The 26,845-nt window shown below is 40.3% G+C and overlaps 2 protein-coding genes across 2 annotated transcripts; one reads left to right on the forward strand and one right to left on the reverse strand.

Moving 5' to 3' along the window:
• Window positions 1-1,509: 1,509 nt before the first annotated feature.
• LOC148115884 (vomeronasal type-2 receptor 26-like) lies at window positions 1,510-3,006 on the reverse strand. Its single transcript, XM_087885262.1, has 2 exons — window positions 3,000-3,006; window positions 1,510-2,407 (listed from the first exon to the last, which is right to left on the reverse strand). Exons 1-2 carry the CDS (start codon window positions 3,004-3,006, stop codon window positions 1,512-1,514), a joined length of 903 nt encoding a protein of 300 aa, XP_087741388.1. The 3' UTR covers window positions 1,510-1,511.
• Window positions 3,007-19,692: 16,686 nt separating this feature from the next.
• Window positions 19,693-26,402, forward strand: LOC132711849 (vomeronasal type-2 receptor 26-like). The gene is made up of 6 exons (XM_087885263.1): window positions 19,693-19,853; window positions 20,985-21,276; window positions 22,028-22,252; window positions 23,457-23,684; window positions 24,107-24,140; window positions 25,199-26,402. Exons 1-6 carry the CDS (start codon window positions 19,693-19,695, stop codon window positions 26,092-26,094), a joined length of 1,836 nt encoding a protein of 611 aa, XP_087741389.1. The 3' UTR covers window positions 26,095-26,402.
• Window positions 26,403-26,845: the final 443 nt, after the last annotated feature.

Genomic DNA, 26,845 nt, shown 5'->3' on the forward strand with positions numbered 1-26,845 from the left:
TTCAGTACTTTATTTATGCACAGAAGTAAAGATCGACACTTGTGATCCATGTGCCAATCAAATGCATTTGATGATATTCAACAAGCTGTTTTTATATCTTAAAACCACATATACACATCACAATTCCTCGATATGTCATCACTTATACCTGATTATTTATTTGTTTGTTTGTTTGTTTGTGCCACTCATTTCCCCTACAATGTGACTCTGAGTAGCTTACAGGTTATAAATCAAGTAAAAAAGTAGTTAAAAGATTTAAGCAACACAGAATTTGTTAAGGTAATGATGATTTAATAGCTGACCAGCTGCTGTAAGGCTGTAAACCGAGATGATGCAATGAGAATGAGTCAGCAGGTTTATCACTTTAAGAGGCTGTCTATATAGGGGTGGCCATGTGAGGGCGTCTCTCTCTCCTCCTGTTCTATTTCCATTGTAGTTCTCCGTGTATTTTCTACCCGTGTGTGCTTCCTGTTATAATTGAAGGTTGATTGATTGATTGATTGCCTGGCTTTGCTTAGCACATGTGTGTGTGTGTGTGTGTGTGTGTGTGTATGTGTGTGTGTGTGTGTATAACTTGTAGATAAACCAGTGTTTGCAAAACCTCTGTGTACTGTATTTTGCTCCTGGGTTGTCTCAAAATAGTAGTCATACTGTGCACATTCTGACAGAATTAGAATATTATTATAAACCAAACAAAGAGAGCAAAGAGTTGGAAGTGATAGGGATGAGGTCTTCTTACCCCACCAGACAACTACAGCAGTGAGCATGCCCAAAGTCAGGTTTGATACCCTTCCGGAAGGCCAAAAGGGAGGGGAAAGTTCTCATGTCCACAATATAATCTTCTACAGGGATGGGACACAGTGGAAAAGGCTCTTCTCCTTGATACCCCACTGCTTCAAGTCCTTAGCAGACACTGTACATAGTTGGCCACTTCCACTGGTGCAAGTGGGCAAGTTTGTCCCATCAGGGAGCGATGGCTCCTCAGATACCCTAGAGCCATGTCATGTAGGGCTTTAAAGGTAACAACCAATGCTTTGAATTGGAAGCAAACCCATAACAAATGCAGCTCACACAATAAGGATGTTATACGTGCAACACTGGGAGCTCCCAGCATGTTGTGTGCCATTGCATTCTGCACCAGCTGCAGCTTCCAAATACTCTTGAAGGGTAATCCCATGTAGAATCCATTGCAGTAGGCCTTAATTAGTAGTAGACACTTAATTAGTTCTCCTCATCTGGATGTGGATTTTTTTAATATGCTAATGATGGTTTTTATCTCCAGTTCTTTTTCTGGTCAATCTTGACCACAAATTCCCATGTTACCTTTCCTTGTTCCAGTAATGGGCTCACTTACAAAATTATTGAGCACAATTACAAAGCCACAATTGGCTAGCTATACTAACACTTCGTATAACTGAAGCTAATTCATGGGTGTCCTGCAAAACCCCCTTGATCATTTGCTAAAAAAATTAATAGGCCAGTGCCTCAGATATAATAATTTAATCTCTATTTTATTTTGACATCAAATGTTCCTTTGTATTCAGATCAGGTCTTAAGAAAATAATGTAAGATTTGGGAATAAAAATGAAGCCTAACAGGCTGGCACTGGAGGCCAAGATGGAGAAGATCTGCACAGCCACCATATACTTCCCCTTTGTGCTAAGATAGGTGGGTACAAAGGAAACCCAGACACTGCAGAAAACCAGCATGCTGAAGGTGATGAGCTTGGTTTCATTGAAGGCCCCAGGTAGATTCCTGGCAAAGAAAGCCACCATGAAGCAGATGACAGCAAGGAAGCCCATGTAGCCCAGAGCAAGGTAGAACATGGCAACAGAACCTTCATTACATTGAAGAATGGTGCAACCAGTCTGCGAGTAAGGGTCCAAATCAGGAAATGGGGGAGAAGTGCCCAACCAGATGCTGCAGACAACAACTTGGACACCTGAACAAGAAAGGATGATGGAGTTGGCCAGGCTCTTCCCCAGCCATCTCTGCACTTTACTCCCAGGTTTTGTGGCCAAGAAGGCTAACACCACAGTGACTGTTTTGGCCAAGACAGTAGAAATGGCCACTGAGAAGATGTTGCTGAAGGCTGGTTGCCGGAGAAGACAGGTGGCTTTCGTTGGACGACCTATAAATAGGAAGGAGCTCAAGAAGCAAAGCAGGAGGGAGATGAGGAGGATGTAGGAGAGATCCCGGTTGTTGGCTTTGACTATAGGAGTTTCTTGGAATTTCATGAAGATTCCCAAAACTAATCCTGTTACCAAAGACAGAAATAAGGCAAGGGAAACTAGGATGATCCCCAAATTTTCTTGATAGGAAAGGAATGTTTCGACTTTAGGTATACAATAATTTCTGTTGATATTTGGATACTGATTTGCTGGACATTTGGTACATTTTTCAGCATCTGAAAAAAGTGAGATTAACATTTATTTAACTTCTGGTTGTAGATTATCAGATCTTCTCTTTAGACAGCAGTTTTCCTGACTGGTGGAATTCCCTATATGTTTATCCTCCCACCCATGTCAAAAGGGTGGGAGGGAGGGAGGGAGGGAGGGAGGGAGGGAGGAAGGAAGGAAGGAAGGAAGGAAGGAAGGAAGGAAGGAAAAAAGATCCAGTGTTGGATCCAAAGAATGGACCTGTTAAATAAATAAGTCCAGCTTTTTAGTCATGCAGCATTAAATGGAAAGGGACAGGAAGGGAAGGATCAGAAAATCTCTATTACTCCAAGAAAATGCCAAGAAAAATTGAGAGAGATATATTAAAAAAAAAAAATGAAGAGGAAGAAATGTTGTCTCCTAAAGTAAAGACATCATTGATCCCCTGTTTTTTTAATAATGTGTTCACAATTTAAATTCCAAGATTATTTTTATCACTCATTATGTAATACATTATTCATATGAAAAGATTTCTTTTCTTTTTCAAAAAACTCTTGTATGAACAATATCAGGATCTATGGTCTTTCCAAATGTCTGCCTCTTTTGTCTGGGGTCACTCACCTTCCATGGTGGAGATGGTTCCTTCTGCACAAGGATGACAGTCATAGCAGCAGATGGGCCTCCCTTCTTGAGGCACCTTCATGAAACCAGGAGGGCAGCTTTCCACACATCTGGAAGGAGGCAGGGGCTGAGGAGAGAGAGGAAGAAAATCTAGAATATAAAGTTATTTTCAGAACAGTGTCAAGGAAAGAAGGATTTGGGGATCTCCAGTGCAAGGATTAGCTTTGACTAATTAGAAACCAATAGGAATTCTGAAATTCATCAAACACATGATTGACTATTCCATCCCTATTTCTCTTTCCTTCTGATGTTTCATACACACCACATATTTAGCCTTTCAAATTACATTTAAACGTTAGATTTATCAGGGAAATGTTGGATGGACTCTTTTTCATGGCCAGCTGAATAAGAAGTTTGCATTCTTGACAGCCTGATCAGCTTACATGAAAACTCAAAGCAAGCCCCCTCCCACCCCAATAGTCTAATCCTGTTGTTGCACTTTCAGTGGAACAAAAATAAATATCAGTCCCACCTTATTCAGCATTTCCAACTGTGTGATACTCTTCTGGTCAATGGAAAATTTCAAATCCTGGGATGTCAGTTTTTCTAGACTCCCAGATTTAATTCTCTTGACAGATTTGTTTGGGAAAACGACCCAGTTCACAATGTCCAGGTCAGCTGTCAGATCTCCCTTTTCATCCAAATATACTCCTTCTATGGAATGATTGTGAAACTGAGAGTCTTGAAGGAAGGAATGAAGCTGAAATACAAAGGAAAAGAAGAATTTAGAAAGGACATTAGACATTCTTTGAAAATACCTTTGGTCTATGTTGGGAAGGATCTTAATATTTCTCTCTCTGTCTTCAACTACCAGGTTCTATTTTATTTCCAACTTGTTTAGGAAAGTATCAATGAACATAGGAATAATAATAGCTATAAACTAGAGCAATGGGTGTAAAGGTCAGAAGTCTTGGCATCTGGTCACGTTCCTCTTCCCAGTGTTTTATCACAGAAATACTAATATACAATTCTACTAAAGGCAAACAAACAATTATTTCTTCATTGCTTCATTCATATTAACCTAAAATTAATATACAAATATGAAAATGAAAAGCATATTTCAGCCATACAGCTTTTCCTTTAACCTGAGACTTATTTTGTAATTTTTTGCATGTTTTATATCATCACTTGCCCAGTTGAGTTGGGGAGTTACACATTTCCTACTTTCCCATATTGTTCTCTGGTGAAGACGAGTGACTTATCATGGGATTGATCACTGATAATTCAAAAATATTAATCCACATCATCTTTCTTTCTGCTGAAACTTTCCTTTCCAAGGTTGGAGAAAATTACCCGCATGTCTCCAACAGTCTAATGTGTGATATCACACTCTTTTCCTTTTTTATTGCATATAAAAGTGTGAGATAAAAGGATGGCTGAACAATTAAGATATCAATGTATTCACTTTGAAACACGTAAAAATAAAACAGGAAACTATTGCCAATACAAGGATCAAAGGGAATGGAAAGGAAAGTGAAGGAAATAGAAGGTTCAAATTAAATTGGAATTGACTTTCAAGATAATTTGATTTTTCAGAATAAGTAACCAAGGCATTCACTTCAACAACTGATTCCCACAGGCAGGAAAAACATGTCTAATGGAAAGAAAATACCTGCCATGCCTTCACTCTTGGAGCTTCCACCTTCGCCCCGCTGTTCCTCACTAATCTCTTGAATGTGGATATATGAGCTGAATTTAAGGACCTTCCCACAGCCCAGATGGTGTTGGAAATGAGGTAGCTGTCCAGAGCCAGGATCTCACCGATCTCCTCTTTCCTCAGAGACTCCAGTTCTTCTCTCTGTCTGCACCGTCTCCAAACTTTCACTGAAAAGGCATCCTTAGTGGATGAGCATGTAAATGTTTTCTCCAAAAAGTTAAATATGGATGTGACAATGATCTCAAAATCATCATAGTTTGCCCATTTGCTTTTCTTTATCAGAAAGGAAAAAATGCCAGCGAGGTGTTTCAAGGAATGGATACTAAACATAAAATCAAGGCTGAGATCCCACTGAGCTGTTGTGATCCAGACTTTATCTATAACATGCTTCTGAATGTGTTGAAATGTCCTTTGTAAAATTATCATTCCTGATGTGAATGAATTAGTCTCTGAACCATAAACAAAGACATTGACTTTTCTCCACTTATAATATTCTTTTAACTTTATATTTATGTCAGCAACATTTAGTGTAAAACTTTGATATAGAACTGCACAAATTCCATTGCTTAACATCAAAGAAGGCATTGTCCTCATGAAACTCTCCCCCTGGTCAGTTTTTGGAGCAACAAGACCAACCAAGGTCCATCTGAAATGAAGTAGCAGTTGGACAATCCCTGGATACTGGGCTCCTTCAGCAGGGACCATTGGGTAGAAGAAAGGAAACTGAGTTTTATCCCTCAGAATCTGGGAAGCAAAACTGTAACTGATCTGAAAGGAATGGAAGACGGTGGAACTTAAATGAAACAGCAAAGGAGCTCCAATTGAAAGTATCATGATTGCAAAGAGAAATCATTCAATGATTCCAAAAAAGACACACCTGGGGGATTTTGTAGGTACCCAACATGGTAGAAATCTGGATGGAGATGCCAGTCTCAGCCTCTTCCATAAGAGCCACTGTGTTTCTCTGCCTCCCACACTTGTAGTTGGGAACATTGGCCTCCGCATCTGAAAGCAGGTCCAGCAAAGCCTCTGAAGTCATTTCTACCTTGAAAAAATTTTCATAGATATTATAACCCAGGGTAATGTTAGGTAAGAGATGGCTATTCTGATTGACATCCTCGATGGCAAATAGGAAAGGCACAAATTTCCAATAAAATTTGGTTGATGATCTGCAGGTACAAACACATTGATGAAAATATCATTTAACTTTTCCCCCATGATAACACTTTTCATCCAATCAATCAATTGTTCCCAAAAATTGCAATCCAGAATGTTTTGGATTGCATCCAAAAATTGCATCCAAAAGAAGAAAAACAATAGAAAATTATGCAGTATTTCAGACTTGGCTAAACTAACACCACTTCAATTTCATGTTTTGATTTTCAAGTATTTATTTCATATTTGATGGACTGTCTTAATAAAAGTGGTTGATACACTCTCATGGCTAAAAAGACCTATTTACTATTAGCTGTAGTATATACTAGATGTTATAAATATTTTTGAAGTCAGATCAACAGTTTAGAAGAACTGCGAATGGCTCCCCCATGGATGACATTCAGAAGTTTGTAAAGACCAGGTTAGTCTCCCCACATCTGTGGCAGAGTGAAGTTTGAACCCTTAATGAATTGTTTTTTTTAATAAAAAGTTTTTTATTTTAAACACATTAAAAACCAAACATAATACAACATTTATAGAATAATAAACAAAAAAATTAAAAAAAATTAATATCACTTTTCTTTTCAGTTAGGTGAACCCTTAATGAATTGTTATTGTTGTTTTATTTTTGTTGTTTCAGGGGCAGGTTTATTTCTATTTTTTCTTTTAATTATAAGCCACCCAGAGTCACACAGCCTATGAATTGCATAACTAAATAAGCAAATCCACCAACCACCCAATATAATATTAAAAAAAAAGATTGCTACTTCTATGGCGTGAACTCAAGAATGAGGATCAGAGACATTTACAAAATTCATGAATGTCTATGTTCTTAACTGGGACTCTTTTATCCAGTGGTAAATTTTGATGTGGAAAAACAATGATGGAATGATCTCATCTGCAATGCAGAGAGAATACTTAGCATCCCTCTGTGTTTGGGCCAGTGTCCCCCACTGAGAAGGGAGAGGTCAGACTCTCCCTCTCTGCCCACAGTCTAATTCTGCTGATCGGGTGGAAAGAAAAGTGGGTGGGGAAAATATTTCGATTGATTTCTGATATTTGAAAGCTTGAAATGAGCTTCCTCGCCAGCAGTGTGCAATAGGGAACTCAAGGTAGAATCAGAAAGTAAGTTAGTAAATGGGACAGATTGAAGGGTGAAAGAAAACATCTTGTGTTTTGGATTGGTTGGAACTCTAGACTTTCATTGAATATGAAGGGTCTACAGTGCAGTGCAGAAAGATTGACTTACTTGGAGAAAGCTGTTGAAGGACTTCTATTGAAGCTTAAAGGTTGAAATGCAGCCTTCATTGCAGAGACTATGATGCTAATGAAATAATCTCCTGGCTTGTAATGTTTTTGCGGGTCCACTTCACCCTGTTCCAAATTCAGGAGGCATTTGGCTTTGTGCATCCCCCAAGCTCCCCATGGCCACAGAAGCAGTGCAAAGAGAAGCAGCAGCACCATGACTTATGTTCCTGACTGAGGTGTCTCTATTGCACGTACGTTTGTAACAAAAAGGATGAGAAGAAGTGTTGGAAGAAACCAAAACCTCTTCCAAGACAGAAGCTCTCGATCCAGACCAACTTCAGTATAGGGAAACACACATAGTCCCTCCTTCCCTGAAATCAATCCTAGATTATCTCTATGTCCAGAGCCACTGATGCACCCAACATTTGTGACATAGACTCCATTCAACATTGCTTTTGAATCTGGCACCATCACTGAAACATTTCTGACATGTTTGTGCTAAATTTTCTGAAAGGTTGCAGAAACGTCTCTATGGACTGAACATAAAGACAAGAAATAAATCACTGTGATTTAAATAATTGCAAGAGAGATGTCACCTCCCTGAACCCCGAACATGTCAGTAGACAGGTGTTCAAAGGGAGAATTCACAGATGTGGCTCCAAAACAGGGTTTTGCCCCAAATCTTTTCAGTAGAACTTTCAGAGAACTCAAGATCAAGACAGTCTTTTAACTTGGCCACGAGGAGTACAGAGGTGGGTTTCAACAGGTTCTGACCAGTTCTGGAGAACCGGTAGCAGAAATTTTGAGAACTGGTAGTAAAAAGTCTGACTGGCCCTGCCCCCATTTATTCTCTGCCTCCCAAGTCCCAGCTGATCAGGAGGAAATGGGGATTTTGCAGTAACCTTCCCCTGAAGTGGGGAGGGAATGGAGATTTTACAGTATCCTTCCCCTGCCACACCCACCAAGCCACGCCCACCAAGCCATGCCATGCCACACCCACCAAGCCACACCCACAGAACCAGTAGTAAAAATCTTTGAAACCCACCGCTGGAGGAGTGGCATATAAATATGGATTTAATTTGGCTTTTTTTCTAGTTAAATTTACCTACAGCTGTTTAGGTAATTGTGAATCCCATTTAAAGGTGTGCAATCACTCCCTGTTTGGAGATAGTCAAATGTCGAGAGCAGAAAAACAATATTTTCTAGTAAATTTAGTAATCTTACTCACCATCATTATGTTTCCCCTCAAATCCAGCAAAATTTGTTGGATTTAATTAAATTTAAAATTTAATTTGTTTTTGTTTTAATGGTTGGGGCCAAATTATTTAATATGTTTTTAAATGGTTTTTTAAATTTTATATATGTATTTGTTTTTATCTTTGGCTGTACACCGCCCAGAGTCCTTCGGGAGAAGGACGGTATAAAAATTTAATTAATAAAATAATAAATAAATAAATAAAAATCTTGAGAAGGAAGCCTTTTGCTCAGTATGAGCAGATCAGCACTTTGGCTTCAGATACTGCAAATCTAATTCAACTCTTTCCTTGCTTTGCTTTTCCCATAAAGCTGAGAAGCCATATTTATATTTGTAATTTATTTTACAACTATGGCATTTTTATTCAAAAATTATATATCAACTTTGAAACCACTGACACAATGATTTAAAATTCAGCGTCATTGAAAAACACACACAGACTTGCACAAAGAATCTTACTTATATCTTCAAGAAGAAATGATAGTCAAAGAAAAAAGGATTTGGTGCTTTCCCCCTTAGTTTTATTATTTTTAAACAATAGTGAAGTATTAAATTCTATTTTCTGGAAGAATAATTGATATTTTGAGTAACGTTCTACCCAAAATCCATTTAATTTATTATTTTGACATGATGTTCTTTTGTACGTATATCGGGTCTCAGAAAGTAATGTAGCAATGAAGATTTATCTCAGCAGGTCAACGTTGGAAGTCAAGCTGGAGAAGACCTGCACAACCAACATGGCCACTGCTGAAGGTGATTAGTTCAGCTTCATTAAAGGCCCAAATAGGTCTTTTGAGGGAAAAGCCACTGCAAAACAGAAGGCTGTCATTTAGCTCATAATCATCTCTTCAGCATGATCGTATAGGTGAAGTCAGAGAAGGCGACAGAAATTCCAAACTGCAGATAACAACTTTGAGAAGAAAACTAGATCAGAGCTCTTTGTCTTACATTTAAATCCCCCTTTAAATTAATTTGAACAGACATCCGTTGCAGCTCCTTCTTGTTTTATAACTTCATTAGAACATGTGCTGTCAATTTTATCAAGCATTTGACCCATTTTGTCCAAATGCTTAGCTGAGAAGGATTCAAAAGCTTTTACTAGGATTTCTGCTCCATTTTCTTAATCCTTTGGCTCTAGTCTTGTGTCCAGTTTTCAAGATCTCCTTAGCCTTAAAATGACCTCCCGCAAGAGAATATAAGTCTAAGTGCTACTGCTATCTTTTAAAGGAATCCAGTTTACTAGAGAAGAAGAAAACAACAACTCACCACCCTTCCTGGACATCCTGATTAGCAGAGATCACAATGGCAAACTAGGAATGCAAGTCTACAGAAAAACCACCTGTACTAATCAGGCAACTACCAAAGCAACAACACAACCTCCCACAAGAGAATCTGTGTAAGGACTTCATTCAAACAAGCTCAAACACACTGTGCAACCAGTGGTGAAATCCAAATATTTTTACTACCGGTTCTGTTGGCGTGGCTTGGTGAGTGTGGTGTGGCTTGGTGGGCATGGCTTGGTGGGCGTGGCAAGGGAAGGATACTGCAAAATCCCCATTCCCTCCCCACTCCTGGGGCCAGCCAGAGGTGGTATTTGCAGGTTCTCTGAACTATTCAAAATATCCACTACCGGTTCTCCGAACCAATCAAAATTTCCACTACCAGTGCCAGGTTACTGGTGGCACAGTATTGGAAGAAGGAAGATCCACCTACTATTGAGGAATGGACACTAAAAGTCGTGCATTTGGCAGAGATGGCTAAAATTTCAGCATATCTTAAAGACCATTCAAACAAAAGATACATAACGGAATGGAGAAGATGGATTGACTATATTCAAAACAAGTATCAGATTAAGAAGATTCATATAGCTTATGAGTGAAATATTTTTCATTTTTAGCTTATGTTTATAGTGTTTTAAGTTATAAGGAGTTAAAGACCTAGAAAGAATTTGAAGTCAACAATTTGTTAGCATATTTTAGTTTTATGTTTGTGGATTCTATACCCTGTGCTTGTTCTGGGAAGACAAGGGAGGGGGGTGGGGGGAAGGCTGAGGGGGGATGGGTGGGGGAAGGGCGGGGGGGGGGAAGAAAATGTTTGTATTTCCTATAAAACTTTTCAATAAAAAAAAATTCCGCTACCGGTTCTCCAGAACCTGTCAGACCTGCTGGATTTCACCCCTGTGGGCAACCCAGAACAGCCAAAAAAGGAAATGGAGCATCTATACAACACATCCCAACAAAATGGATACCCACACAACTTTATCAAAAATACCCTGACCACTCAACCCAATACAGCACAACCAACACAAACCCTAACAAGAATTACACTGCCATACATCAAGAATATCTCAGCAACCACCAATAGACTCCTACAACCACATGGAATCAGCGTAGCATGCAAGCCAACTAAAGCTCTTCAAAACATCCTAAGCAAATCAAAAGACCCAGCAACTTCAAAAGAAAAAAAAGGGAGTCATCAACAACATACAGTATAAGAATTGCAACAACCACTATGCTGGACAAACAGGCAGAAGACTGGCAAAACGCATCCATGAACAGCAACTGGCAGTCAGAAGACATGACGAAAATTCTTTACTTTCAGAACCTACAGTAGTGGCCAAAATTGTGGAAACCTTTTTGGGAAAAGTGTATTTTCTAAAACTAGCTAATAACACCACTTTTTTTGGGGGGGAGTAGTTCCATAAAATTATATATCAATGGAAAGATAATTTAATCAAGAATGTAGCGCAATAACTTTTAGGAAGGATTTGCTGTTAGAATAGCAGTTACAGTATAAAGAAGAAAAGTGAAACACGTAGAAAAAAACGAGCTATACAAAAATTATCACCATGTCAGTTAATCCTTAGTTGGGTAACCTGCAACATCTTCCCATGGAGTGAGCCAAGTCTTTTAATTCTGCAGCTGTTATAATGTGAAACCAAGATTGAATGATTACTTCTGTTAACTGGGTTTTACTGCTGGGTCGCTTCTGAGCAGTGGTGGGATTCAAGTAATTTAACAACTGGTTCTCTGCCCTAATAATTTCTTCCAACAACCAGTTCATCAAACTGCTCAGAAAGTTAACAACCAGTTCTCCCGAAGTGGTGCGAACTGGCTGAATCCCACCACTGGGTGGTGGGTGGGGCCTCTTGCCGGTTTCTTGTGAACCGGTCTGAACCGGGGGCAACCCACCACTTATGGTGCCCAAAACTGGATTCAGTATTCCAAGTGTGGCCATACTAAGGTCAATGTAACTGCAAACACCACATGGGACATACAGTACACTATCTCCTCACATACAAGATGGAAGGGTAGAGGATTTGTGCATGGGGACCATATTATGTAATGTATCAGCCATCTCTTTCTGCTCTTATGAAAGATGGACTACATCAACCATTTAGGTTGATCTTGACTGTGGGATTACTAAATGGGAGACTTCACAGGGGCTACCAACTGCTGCAACTCCCAAAAATGTGGTCCTGGGAATGTATAACATGAATTAACTTTAGCCTAGACTCTGTGCTCCACATGAAGTTCACATGCAGCTTCAAATGCAAAGGTCAAGTTTGAAAAGTTGGCAGAGTTTCACTGCCAGTTCGCTCCCTGGGTGCTCTTAAATCCCAGCTCTAAGCCTCAGTGGCCCAGAAGACACTTTGTCAATAACTTTGCACCAACTTCTTCAAGCTTCATTCAAAATATTCTCCCCTGCTGTTTCTTCCTAATGTTTATGGTCTCAATTATGGACTACTCTCCTCAACTCAAAGCAGAAACCATCTTGATCCATAGCAACAAGCAAAGCAAATTACTATAATTGGATAATTATAAGGAGAATGTGCTGAATTCTGCCTAGAGAAGCGTCTGCAATGTGCTGAATTTTGCCTAGTGAAAAACATATTTATGTCAATTCCCTGAAGTGGCTTAATATGCTAGCAGCAGGTCAGCAAAGAGACAGCTGAGTTTGGCCTGCCTTTTCCCCCCCAAGAAGTAAACTTTCAAGAACAGAAATAAATTTTGCAACATCATAAAAAGTAATCAAAATATTATTTTAATGTCTCAGATTTCACACTGTTTGTGTTGCAATGGCGGAACCTGGAAATTTAGATTCCAAACACATTGCTTCTCTCCTGTTTGCTGGGAAGAGTGACATATTTAGAGTTTTGTAAGACTTTAAATGCTGAGAATGACATTTTGTATGGTCTTAATAAAAATATCCCATGAAAATATTTGGAAACTATTTTGGAAATGTTACAATGTTTCTTGAAGGACCCCAAAATGCCTTCAGTGGTACCTCGAAGCATAAAGTATCCATATTAAATTGGGTTCCCAGAAGCCAAACAAAATTTAACCAGACAGAATTTTAGCTACTATATTCTATTTCAGGGGTTTCCACGGGAAGGTCAAACATAGACAAGATGGTTGAGAGAGTGATGTTATATAAGCCACGCCCCTTTGGAAAGTGCATTTTGATTCATGTAAAGCATCATATTACTGCCATCTTGCCCATTCTCTCCCACATACTTGGGTGCCACTGTTCTGTGACCCCATCCAGAGCACACCTTTCACCCATGGCCCCACCTAACCATGATTGAAAGAGCTATAACTGGCTGAGGTCACTCAGCAAGCTATGTTCTTAGCCATGATTTGTAATGCACCATAGCTGGTTCACATAACACAACAGTAGAAACAACTACTATAAAGCATTCAATATGGGGCTGCTTTGAAAGATTAGTTAGAAGCTGCAGTTGGTGCAAATTTGTAATTATGAATTGGAAGGGACCTCAGGGATCAACTCAGTGGTGGGTTGCTACCAGTTCGCTCTGGATTGGGCGAACCGGTAATGATGGCGGTGGGAGACTACGCCCACCAGCCCGGATGCTTCTGTGCATGTGCAGAAACATTCCGCATGAGTGCAAGCGTGCACCTACCCATGAGCAAACCAATAACGACTGGTTTTGAAACCCACCCCTCGATCAACTAGTCCAAACTCTAGCTTAGTGGAAGATCTAAGAGCTTTCTTAGGCTTTCAGAAGATAATTATCCATGCCTGAGAAATAGGAAAATACCAGAAATAAATACATTTGGATCAGGGGTGTGTTTCAAAACCTGTAGTTACCAGTTCGCTCATGGGCACACGTACGCTTGTGCACTCACACGATACTTTTGCACATGCCACTGCTTCCCTCCACCGCCGCTACCAGTTCGCCCGATCCGGGGTGAACTATTAGCAACCCACCACTGATATGGATGAAGCTCAAAGGTGCTTTTTCAAAAGGCAACTGGACTGTTTTCTCCTTGAATAAAAGAGAACAAAAGGTTATATTTCACACCCAAGAAACTTCATCAGTTGTGATGATGGGGTGTGTGTGTGTGTGTGTGGAAAGATAGGTGCGGACAGTTGTGACTGGATGATGGGGGGGATGGAAGAACAGGATCTGACCAGATGGTGGGGAGGGGATGGAAGGATTGTATTTCTTTGTAGTCATGCCACAAACCATCCTTGCTCTCCTTGGCCTCTCTTTGGCCTTCAGTAACATTGACCATGGTATCCTTGTGGCCCCACTATGAGGTTTGGGGCTGGCCAGCACAGTCTTGTGCTGGTTTGGCTTCTTCATCCATGCCTTGTCCCAACTGGTGTTGAGCGGGAGTGAGGGATCTAGCCAACAGCTACTCTTTTGCAGCAGGCCGGGGGCCTGCTACTCTCTCTACTCCGTTTTAACATCTGCATGAAACCAAAGGGTGAGGTCATCCATCTCCATGGGTTGAGGAATTATCAGCATGCTGACAATATTCAAGTTTATATCTCCACCTCACGACAATGTTGAAAATAAATAAAGCTAACATTGCGGGTGCAGAAGAAACAGCTACAGTATATTTAAATTTATTTGAATAAATAAGGGTATGATTTCTTATAGACACCTGGACATATAACCTAAGACCATCTTTTGTCTCTAGGTGATGTTAGACAACCTTCAAATGTCCTCACTCCCTACACCTGAGGGGTGTAATCCAGATGACAAGATCTTCAGAGCTTTGGTGTGTTTGTGTGTGTCTGTGTGAAATAAAGCCTTTTCCCACCTTACATTTTTATTTTATTTTATTTTATTTTTGGATTTATATTCCGCCCTACTCCTGAAGGACTCAGGGCGGTGAACAACCAAAAAGATAAAACACACAAACTACAAAATTTAAAAGACAATATAAAAACCCATTAAATAATTTGGCCCAAAACAAATTAAAACACCCTTAATGTTTTAAAACAAATTTAACATTTACAATTAAAAGGGAAGTTAGGCCAGGCCAGCCTGTTGAAATAAAAAGGTCTTGAGGGCACGGCGGAAGGTGCATAAATCCAGTATCCTTCGTATCTCAGGGGGGAGCTCATTCCAGATGGCAGGTGCCCGCACAGAGAAGGCTCTCCCCCTGGGGGCCGCCAGTCGATACTGTTTGGCCGACGGCACCCTGAAGAGCCCTCTCTATGTGAGCATCCTGACTGGTGAGAGGCTACTGGTGGCAGAAGGCGGTCCCATAAGTACCCAGGTCCTAAACCATGGAGCGCTCTAAAGGTGGTAACCAAAACCTTGAAGCGCACTCGGAAGACCACCGGGAGCCAGTGTAGCTCGCGAAGGAGAGGTGTTACATGGGAACGCCATGTCGCTCCCATAACCACCTGCGTGGCTGTACTCTGAACCAGTTGGAGCTTCCAGGTGCTCCTCAAGGGGAGCCCATGTAGAGAGCATTACAGTAGTCCAGGCAGGAGCCTGGACTACTGTAATGAAATATTTCCATTTCTGAAGTATCATTCTGATTGATCATTAACTTGAAATTTACGGGTCCCTGCTTTCTAAATTTCCAAGCATCACTTTTCTAAGTGATTTCAGAATCAGCCAGGTCCCAATTCTCATATTTTATCGTTCATTCATTCATTTGTTCATTCGTGACCATCCCAGTTTTGACACCCATTTCAACAAGTAACTCTGGATGGTAAACAATAAAAAAAATCAATTTAACACAATAGAAAAAGAAAAATAAATAAATAAATAAAGCAGCCCAAAATATTATAATCCATACATATATGCTTAACCAGGAAATGGAGTCCTTCACACACTGGAATTCCAGTTCCAGACACATAACTAGGTTTTCAAGATCTTCCAAAAAAACTAACAGAGTGGGGACTATCCAAATCTCCACAGGGAGAATGTTCCAGAAGGTTGGTGCTATGGCAGAAAAGGTACACCTCCTGGTCACTACCAATTGACATTCCCTGGCTGACAGGACCTGGCCCACAACCATCCTACCAGATCGAATTCGGAATTTATAGGATTGGATTACGATTGGAGTGCCCTATATCAAGTTCATAGTTGCGAAGCCGTTTTATAGACATTAAGATTGATGGAGCCTAATTTCTTAATCACATTTTGGACTTTTTTCTTTTTTCTTTTGTATATTGGAGAGATTAAAGCCCTTTGGAGCGACAAGTTTTTACTATATTGATCAGGGGAATTTCCACTTCCTTGATAGGTGATAATGTACATTTGATTTTAAAAGTTTTAAACACTATAATTTTGGCGAGACAATAAAGCAAAAAGATGCTTGCTATATGGATTTTGGAAAGTTAACTATGGATTAAGTGGCTGGAAGGATTTGGAATGACAATTGTTTGATTGTTCTAATAAGACCTTGAATGCTGGACACAAGAGCCAGAAGATTGAGAAAATGGAGCAGAAATCCTAGTGGAAACTTTTGAATCCTTCTCAGCCAAGCTTTTGGACAAAATGGGTCAAATGCTTGATAAAATTGACAGCACGTGTTCTAATGAAGTTATAAAACAAGATGGGGCTGCAATGGATGTGTCTGAAATTGATTTGAAAGGGGATTTAAATGTAACACAAATAGTTCTGGTTTGTTGTGACCTAGGCTCACTTAGTCATTACAAGACACAATTAGTCCCAAACAAAACTATTTTATTATAACAGCTGAGAATTACTTCATTCCCAGCTTAGTCCAAATTAATTCCAAAATAAGTCCTTCAGAAAAAGTCCTTCGGGCTTATCACAAACCTTTATCTTCTTTGGCACCCTGCCTAAGGCCTTGCTTGGCAAAGCCCCACAAAGTTCAGAAACAAGAGACGCTGACTGGAAACAGATTTAGCAACGTTGCTTTCCTACAAAGAGCCCAAGAGCCTTTGCTGCTCTTGTAAGCCTTATGGGAGGGGCCAATCATCTCCTGGCCTTACTCCCGAGTCATCCTTCTGGCAGCTCTGCGCATACATGCACTAGGAACAGGCTCCTCCTGTTCCTCTGCCTCTCTGCTGTCCGACTCTGGAGGCTCCGGAGTCCATGCATCACTCCCAGATGGCCCTGGCCCCATCTCTGCCTCCGACGCAGAGCCCTCGTCCGGGCCTTCCCCAGACTCCAGGACTGGCCCATATTCCTCCCCAGCCTCCTCACTGTCCGACTCTACTGCTAGCTCCACAGGCTGCTGGCGGACCACAACATGGTCTAGTTTTCTTCTCAGAGTTGTCATATGCAGCATTTAGTTTGGAACTTCTGCCCTCTTTTCTACTCTGTCATCCTGAAGAGATGTTATGATTATGGAGCCCATGGCTAAATGCCAGACCTATGTTTTATAGGGGCTTTTCCTTCAAAGGAAGGCAGCATTGAGTTTGGAACTTCTGCCCCCTTCTCTGACTTTGACCTATACTGTCACCCTGATGAGACAGTTGTGGGCTAAATGACAGCCTTCTGTTGTGTAGTGGCTTTTTCCTCAAAGGCTCTGTCTGGGCCTTCCATGAAACCAATCTGATCATCTTCAGTGTGCCGGTCTTTTGCAGTGGCCATGATGGTTGTGCAGGTCTTCTCCATCTTGTTGGAGTGTTGGCCTGCTGGGATAAATCTTCATTTCTACACTATTTTCTGAGACCTGATATGCATACAAAAGAACATCATGTCAAAATAATATATTAAGTGGATTTGGGGTAGAAAGTTCCTCAAAATCCTCCTCCTCCTCCTCCTCTTTTAATGACCCCATAATCCCTTGCTATGGAGTCTGGGCAACTGAATGGAGCTGAGTGTATACTGCCCAGATGCCCTTCCTATCACCAATGTGGAGTTTTGTTCAGCAGATATATTCTCATTGTGCCCAGAGAGAGAAATATCTGCCTCTATCTAGGATCGAACTCACAGCCTCCTGATTGTGAGACGAGAGCTCCACCTCTAGGCCACCGCACCACTCTGGAAAGTTCCTCAAAATATCAATTACTAATTCCAAAAAACAGAGTTTAATGCATTACTATTCTTTAAAAATAACAAAATTAAGAAAAAAAGCACTAAATCTTTTTCTTTGTTTGACTATCATTTGCTCTCGAGCATACAAATAAGATTCTTTGTGTGAGTCTGTGTTGTATTTTTGAATGACCCTGAATTTGAAATCATTGTGTTAGAGGTTTCCATGTTGACATATAATTTTTGGATAAAAATGCCCTATTGCAAAATAAATGCAAATATAAAGATGGCTAGTCCAGCTTTATAAGAAAAGAAAAGAAAAGAAAAGAAAAGAGAAGAGAAGAGAAGAGAAGAGAAAAGAAAAGAAAAGAAAAGAAAAGAAAAGAAAAGAAAAGCAAGAAAAGAGTTGAATTAGATTTGCAGGATCTGAAGCAGGGATAGGCTCCTGGGGGATCGCCGGGGTTCGGTGAACCCCCAAATACCACCCTGGCTGGCCCACCCCATCCCGCCCCTCCCAGGAGTCTCCATGCAGCCCATTCATCATTCCAGGTAAGTGCAGGGGCCGCATGGAGGGTCTGAGAGGACAAAAAATGGGCCTACCGGAGGTTCTGGAAGTCCAGAAATGGGCCTGTTTCCGGCCTCCAGAGGTCCTCTGGAGGGGAACCTGGGGGAAGCTGTTTTTGCCATCCTGGAGGCTCAAGGAAAGCCTCTGGAGCCTGGGGATGGCGAAAAACACCTTCCCTGCTGTGGTGCAGGTGGCCAACTAGGCCACGCCCACCATGGCCATGCCCACCCAGCAACGCGGTAGTGAACCCGTGGCTAAAGAGTTATAAGAGCCTTGGTGGCGCAGCAGACTAAAGTGCTGTTAACTAGCACCAGCTGCCTGCAATTACTGCAAGTTTAAATCTCACCAGGCTCAAGGTTGACTCAGCCTTCCGTCCTTTCGAGGTAGGTAAAATGAGGACCCGGATTGTGGGGGCAATAAACTGACTTTATATAAAAAAGAACACCTCTTAGGGGGGCCCGAAAGCCCTACTAAGCAGGTATATACAAAAGTATGAAGGCCATTGCTTAATGCATTGTAAACCGCCCTGAGTCTCCAGAGAAGGGCGGCATATAAATTGAACCAATAAATAAATAAATAAATAAATAAATAAATAAATAAATAAATAAATAAATAAATAAATAAATAAATAAATAAATAAATAAATAAATAAATAATCTGAAGACCACCCTTGATCTAAAGTCAAAATGCTGATGCAGTTCATACTGAGCCAAAGGCTTCCTTTTCTGGAATTTGCTGGATTTGAAGGGAGGCACAATGAAAATTAGTTAGATTGATAGGAAATAATTTTTCTACTGCCCACATTTGATTATCTCCAAACAGGCGGTAATTGCTCACCTGTAAATGGGATTCACGCCTACCTAAATAACTATAAGTAAATATTCCGAGAATAAATGCCAAACTAAATCCATATTAATATATGGATTTTGGCCATCTATCATGGCCAAGCTAAAAGACGGTCTTCATCCTGAGTTCTCTGAAGGTGTATTACTGGAAAGATTTGGGGCCCATTTCACTGGCGCATCATCAAAGTTTAGAGCCACATCTGTGAATTCTCCCTTTGAACACCTGTCTACTGACATGTTCAGGGTTCAGGGAGGTGACATCTCTCTTGCAATTATTTAAATCACAGTGATTTATTTCTTGTCTTTATGTTCAGTCCATAGAGACGTTTCTGCAACCTTTCAGAAAATTTAGCACAAACATGTCAGAAATGTTTCAGTGATGGTGCCAGATTCAAAAGCAATGTTGAATGGAGTCTATGTCACAAATGTTGGGTGCATCAGGGGCTCTGGACATAGAGATAATCTAGGATTGATTTCAGGGAAGGAGAGACTATGTGTGTTTCCCTTGACTGAACTTGGTCTGGATCTAGAGCTTCTGTCTTGGAAGAGGTTTTGGTTTTTTCCAACTCTTCTTCTCATCCTTTTTGTTACAAACGTATGTGCAATAGAGACGTCTCAGTCAGGAACATAAATCATGGTGCTGCTGCTTCTCTTTGCACTGCTTCTGTGGCCATGGGGAGCTTGGGGGATGCACAAAGCCAAATGCCTCCTGAATTTGGAACAGGGTGAAGTGGACCCACAGAAACATTACAAGCCAGGAGATTATTTCATTAGCGTCATAGTCTCTGCAATGAAGGCTGCATTTCAACCTTTAAGCTTCAATAGAAGTCCTTCAACAGCTTTCTCCAAGTAAGTCAATCTTTCTGCACTGCATTGTAGACCCTTCATATTCAATGAAAGTCTAGAGTTCCAACCAACCCAAAACACAAGGTGTTTTCTTTCACCCTTCAATCTGTCCCATTTACTAACTTACTTTCTGATTCGACCTTGAGTTCCCTATTGCACACTGCTGGCGAGGAAGCTCATTTCAAGCTTTCAAATATCAGAAATCAATCAAAATATTTTCCCCACCCACTTTTCTTTCCACCCGATCAGCAGAATTAGACTGTGGGCAGAGAGGGAGAGTCTGACCTCTCCCTTCACCTCACTCCTGCGATGAACTGGACTGTGGGGGACACTGGCCCAAACACAGAGGGATGCTAACTATTCTCTCTGCATTGCAGATGAGATCATTCCATCATGGTTTTTCCACATCAAAATTTACCACTGGATAAAAGAGTCCCAGTTAAGAACATAGACATTCATGAATTTTGTAAATGTCTCTGGTTCTCATTCTTGAGTTCACGCCATAGAAGTAGCAATCTTTTTTTAATATTATATTGGTTGGTTGGTGGATTTGCTTATTTAGTTATGCAATTCATAGGCTGTGTGACTCTGGGTGGTTTATAATTAAAAGAAAAATAGAAATAAACATGTCCCTGAAACAACAACAAATCCACAACAATGGTTCATTCACTAGAAGTTCAAACTTCACTCTGCCATACAGGTGTATGGGGAGACTAACCTGGTCTTTACGAACTTCTGAATGTCATCCATGGAGGAGCCATTCGCAGTTCTTCTAAACTGTTGATCTGACTTCAAAAATATTTATAATTAGAATATACTACAGCTAATAGTAAATAGGTCTTTTTAGCCATGAGAGCATTTCAACCACGTTTATTAAGACAGAGATAACAGTCCATTAAATATGAAATAAATACTTGAAAACCAAAACATGAAATTGAAGTGGTGTTAGTTTAACCAAGTAGGAGAGTGATTTTGAAATACTGCATGATCTGTAATTTTCTACGGTTTCTTCTTTTTCTATGGTAATGTTTTGGAACATTGCAAATTTTTTGGAACAATTGATTGATTGGATGAAAAACGTTACCATGGGGGAAAAGTTAAATGGTATTTTCATCAATGTGTTTGTACCTGCAGAAAGACACCCAAATTTTATTGGAAATTTGCACCTTTCCTATTTGCCATCGAGGATGTCAACCAGAATAGCCATCTCTTACCGAACATTACCCTGGGTTATAATATCTATGAAAATTTCTTCAAGGCAGAGATAACTTCAGAGGCTTTGCTGGACCTGCTTTCAGATGGGGAGGCTAATGTCCCCAACTACAAGTGTGGGAGGCAGAGAAACACAGTAGCTGTTCTGGAAGAAGCTGAGACTGGCATCTCCATCCAGATTTCTACCATGTTGGGCACTTACAAAATCCCACAGGTGTGTCTCTTTTGGAATCATTGAATGATTTTTCTTTGCAATCATGAAACTTTCAATAAGAGCTCCTTTGCTGTAAATGAACAGCAAAGATTTATTAGGGAAATGAGAGGAAATACATTTTGCTTTTTTCATTTAAAGTTCCACTGTCTTCCATTCCTTTCAGATCAGTTATAGTTTTGCTTCCCAGATTCTGAGGGATAAAACTCAATTTCCTTTCTTCTACCCGATGCTCCCTGCTGAAGGAGCCCAGTATCCAGGGATTGTCCAACTGCTACTTCATTTCAGATGGACCTTGGTTGGTCTTGTTGCTCCAAAAACTGACCAGGGGGAGAGTTTCATGAGGACAATGCCTTCTTTGATGTTAAGCAATGGCATTTGTGCAGTTCTATATCAAAGTTTTACACTAAATGTTGCTGAAATGAATATAAAGTTACATGAATATTATAAGTGGAGAAAAGTCAATGTCTTTGTTTATGGTTCAGAGACTAATTCATTCACAACAGGAATGATAATTATACAAGGTGGCCTTCAACTCATTCAGAAGCATGTTGTAGATAAAGTCTGGATCACAACAGCTCAGTGGGATCTCAGCCTTGATTTTATGTTTAGTGTCCATTCCCTGAAACACCTCGCTGGCATTTTTTCCTTTCTGATAAAGAAAAGCAAATGGGCAAGGTATGATGATTTTGAGATCATTGTCACATCCATAATTAACTTTTTGGAGAAAACGTTTACATGCTCATCCACTAAGGATGCCTTTTCAGTGAAAGTTTGGAGACGGTGCAGACAGAGAGAAGAACTGGAGTCTCTGAGGAAAGAGGAGATCGACGAGATCCTGGCTCTGGACAGCTACCTCATTTCCAACACCATCTGGGCTTTGGGAAGTTCCTTAAATTCAGTTCATGTATCCACATTCAAGAGATCAGTGAGGAACAGGGGGGTGAAGGTGGAAACTCCAAGAGTGAAGGCATGGCAGGTATTTCCTTTCCATTAGACATGTTTTTCCTGCCTGTGGGAATCAGTTGTTGAAGTGAATGCCTTGGTTACTTATTCTGAAAAATCAAATTATCTTTTTTTTTTTTAAAAAAATATTTTTTTAATTTATATTTATATGCTGCCCTTCTCCGGAGACTCAGGGCGGCTTACAATGCGTTAAGCAATAGCCTTCATACTTTTGTATATTTTATATAAAGTCAGCTTATTGCCCCCACAATCTGGGTCCTCATTTCAGCTACCTTAGAAAGGATGGAAGGCTGAGTCAACCTTGAGCCTGGTGAGAATTGAACTCGCAATAATTGCCGGCAGCTGGATGTTAAATGCTGCCTTAGTAGGAGGCATTAGCCTCCTACGCCACTCAGGCTCTTGAAAGTCAATTCCAATTTAATTTGAACCTTCCATTTCCTTCACTTTCCTTTCCATTCCCTTTGATCCTTGTTTTGGCAATAGTTTCCTGTTTTATTTTTATGTCTTTCAAAGTGAATACATTGATATCTTAATTGTTCATCCATCCTTTTATCTCACACTTTTATATGCAATAAAAAAGGAAAAGAGTGTGATATCACACATTAGACTGTTGGAGACATGCAGGTAATTTTCTCCAACCTTGGAAAGGAAAGTTTCAGCAAAAAGAAAGATGATGTGGATTGATATCTTTGAATTATCAGTGATCAATCCCATGATAAGTCACTCGTCTTCACCAGAGAACAATATGGGAAAGTAGGAAATGTGTAACTCCCCAACCCAACTGGGCAAGTGATGATATAAAACATGCAAAAAATTACAAAATAAGTCTCAGGTTAAAGGAAAAGCTGTATGGCTGAAATATGCTTTTCATTTTAATATTTGTAGATTAATTTTAGGTTAATACGAATGAAGCAATGAAGAAATAATTGTTTGTTTGCCTTTAGTGGAATTGTATATTATCATTTCTGTGATAAAACACTGGGAAGAGGAACGTGACCAGATGCCAAGACTTCTGACCTTTACAACCATTGCTCTAGTTTATAGCTATTATTATTCCTATGTTTATTGACACTTTCCTGAACAAGTTGGAAATAAAATAGAACCTGGTAGTTGAAGACAGAGAGAGAAATATTAGGATCCTTCCCAACATAGACCAAAGGTATTTTCAAAGAATGTCTAATGTCCTTTCTAAGTTCTTCTTTTCCTTTGTATTTCAGCTTCATTCCTTCCTTCAAGACTCTCAGTTTCACAATAATTCCATAGCTGGGATATATTTGGATGAAAAGGGAGATCTGACAGCTGACCTGGACATTGTGAACTGGGTCGTTTTCCCAAACAAATCTGTCAAGAGAATTAAATCTGGGAGTCTAGAAAAACTGACATCCCAGGATTTGAAATTTTCCATTGACCAGAAGAGTATCACACAGTTGGAAATGCTGAATAAGGTGGGACTGATATTTATTTTTGTTCCACTGAAAGTACAACAACAGGATTAGACTATTGGGGTGGGAGGGGGCTTGCTTTGAGTTTTCATGTAAGCTGATCAGGCTGTCAAGAATGCAAACTTCTTATTCAGCTGGCCATGAAAAAGAGTCCATCCAACATTTCCCTGATAAATCTAACGTTTAAATGTAATTTGAAAGGCTAAATCTGTGGCGTGTATGAAACATCAGAAGGAAAGAGAAATAGGGATGGAATACTCAATCATGTGTTTGATGAATTTCAGAATTCCTATTGGTTTCTAATTAGTCAAAGCTAATCCTTGCACTGGAGATCAGCAAATCCTTCTTTCCTTGACACTGTTCTGAAAATAACTTTATATTCTAGATTTTCTTCCTCTCTCTCCTCAGCCCCTGCCTCCTTCCAGGTGTGTGGAAAGCTGCCCTCCTGGATCCATGAAGGTGCCACAGGAAGGGAGGCCCATCTGCTGCTATGACTGTCATCCTTGTGCAGAAGGAACCATCTCCACCATGGAAGGTGAGTGACCCCAGAGAAAAGAGGCAGACATTTGGAAAGACCATAGATCCTGATATTGTTCATACAAGAGTTTTTTGAAAAAGAAAAAGAAATCTTTTCATATGCATAATTTATTACATGAGTGATAAGAAATAATCTTGGAATTTAAATTGGGAGCAAGTTATTAAAAAACAGGGGATCAATGATGGCTTTTAAAAATACTTTTTAAAAAGTATTTCTTGCTTTTCATTTTCTTTATTGGTTAATCTCTATCAATTTTTCTTCGCATTTCTGGAAAAACTGAGAATTTCTGATCCTTCCTTCCACTTCCCTTCCTTTCCCTTTCCATCTAATAATGCATGACTAAAATGCTGGACATTTATTTAACAGGACATTTATTTTACGTCCAACACTGGATCTTCCTTCCTTCCTTCCTTCCTTCCTTCCTTCCTTCCTTCCTTCCTTCCTTCCTTCCTTCCTTCCTTCCTTCCACCTGCCTTATTTCCTTTCTTTCTTTCCTCCCTCCCTCCCTCCTGGCATGGGTGGGAGCCTAAATAAACAGGGGATTCTACCAGTCAGGAGAACTGCTGTCCAGAGAAAAGATCTGACAATCTACAATCAGAAGTGAAATTAGTTGTGAAATGTCTTCCTTGCCAAAAATGCAGCCTCTGAAAGCAGTCATAGCTCATCCTGGGAATGTGTGAGATGCAATGTCATTTGCCTTTGGCACTTTTTATTCCTTGTTGTACTGCTTAAACTTCCCAAATCATTGCTGTATTCTGCTTTTCTCCACCCCTATTCATTTACCCCATCACCAGCTTCTCTCCAAAAATGGATGTGATTGAAAAACATGCTGTGCAGTAGATGTTAATCTTAATCCTAACAACTGCCAAGCTTAGTAATGGAAATTCTAGTCCCAGCTGTGATCCTAAATTGAGGACTCCATGTATACGTCTAATGGAAGAACATGCTTTACAATTCATGTTAATCTCACTCTTTTCAGATGCTGAAAAATGTACAAAATGTCCAGCAAGTCAGTATCCAAACATCAACAGAGATAAATGTATATCTAAGGTTGAAACTTTCCTTTCCTATCAAGAAAATTTGGGGATCATCCTAGTTTCTCTTGCCTTATTCCTATCTTTGGTAACAGGATTAGTCTTGGGAATCTTCATGAAATTCCAAGAAACTCCCATAGTCAAAGCCAACAACCGGGATCTCTCCTACATCCTCCTCATCACCATCCTGCTTTGTTTCTTGACCTCCTTCCTGTTCATTGGCCGGCCAATGAGAGCCACCTGTCTTCTCCGACAACCCGCCTTCAGCAATATCTTCTCACTTGCCATTTCTACTGTCTTAGCCAAAACAGTCACTGTGGTGTTAGCCTTCTTGGCCACAAAACCTGGGAGTAAAGTGCAGAGATGGCTGGGGAAGAGCCTGGCCAACTCCATCATCTTTTCTTGTTCAGGTGTCCAAGTTGTTGTCTGCAGCATCTGGCTGGGCATTTCACCCCCATTTCCTGATTTGGACACATACTCGCAGTCCGGGGAGATCATTCTTCAATGTAATGAAGGTTCTGTTGCCATGTTTTACCTTGCTCTGGGCTACATGGGCTTCCTTGCTGTCATCTGCTTCATGGTGGCTTTCTTTGCCAGGAATCTACCTGGAGCTTTCAATGAAGCCAAGCTCATCACCTTCAGCATGCTGGTCTTCTGCAGTGTCTGGGTTTCCTTTGTACCCACCTATCTTAGCACCAAGGGGAAGTATATGGTGGCTGTGCAGATCTTCTCCATCTTGGCCTCCAGTGCTAGCCTGTTAGCCTTCATTTTTATTCCCAAATCTTACATTATTTTCTTAAGACCTGATCTGAATACAAAGGAACATTTGATGTCAAAATAAAATAGAAATTAAATTATTATATATGAGGCACTGTCTGATGGGGGTAAGAAGACTTCATCTCCATCCCATCCATCCCTTAGCTCTCTTAGTATGGTTTTAGTATAGTTTTTAATAATATTCTAATTCTGTGTTGTTTTAATCTTTTTAAACTATTTTTTTATGGTTTTATAACCTGTAAGCCACCCAGAGTCAACTTGTATGGGAGATGGACTGCATAAAATGTAACGAGTAAATAAAGTCAGATAGAAGTGATGAAATTTCAAGAAATTCTGATGTGTATATGTGGTTTTAAAAAAATAAAAACAACTTGCAATGTCAGAAGCATCCATCTTTACTTCTGTGCAGAAATAAAGTACTGAACTCCAGTTTACTCTTCCAATGTGATTTTGGGTGAAATTCCACTGGTATCATGAACTCAGTTTCTGGCATTTACTTCCGTCTGCGGGTGAGGCGTCAGAGGCGGCCCGGGAGTTCATGGCTTCCATGACGGCCATGGACCTGACCCAGTTAGTTCAAGGCCCAACTCACATAGGGGGACACACTCTGGACCTGATTTTTGTCTCTGGTCAGTGGTTGAATGATCTTGGTAGAGGGGACCTAGACATCAAACCCTTGTCATGGACAGATCATTCGCTCCTTCACTTAGACTTTCCTACCGCTTTCCCCCACCGCAGGGAGACGGAACCGACCAAATGGTTCCGTCCCAGGCGCCTGATGGACCCCGAAAGGTTCATGATGGAGCTTGGGCCAT

Source organism: Pantherophis guttatus, chromosome 2, assembly GCF_059756535.1.
Source record: "Pantherophis guttatus breed Tessera chromosome 2, ASM5975653v1, whole genome shotgun sequence".
NCBI lineage: Eukaryota > Metazoa > Chordata > Lepidosauria > Squamata > Colubridae > Pantherophis > Pantherophis guttatus.

Bases quoted from the DNA above. Each gene is read 5' to 3' on its own strand.
- LOC132711849 (XM_087885263.1), top strand. From the start codon at position 19,693: ATGCACAAAGCCAAATGCCTCCTGAATTTGGAACAGGGTGAAGTGGAC. The intron at 19,854-20,984 runs GTAAGTCAATCT...TTGTACCTGCAG, and splicing joins CCTTCAACAGCTTTCTCCAA to AAAGACACCCAAATTTTATT. The intron at 21,277-22,027 runs GTGTGTCTCTTT...TCATCCACTAAG, and splicing joins GCACTTACAAAATCCCACAG to GATGCCTTTTCAGTGAAAGT.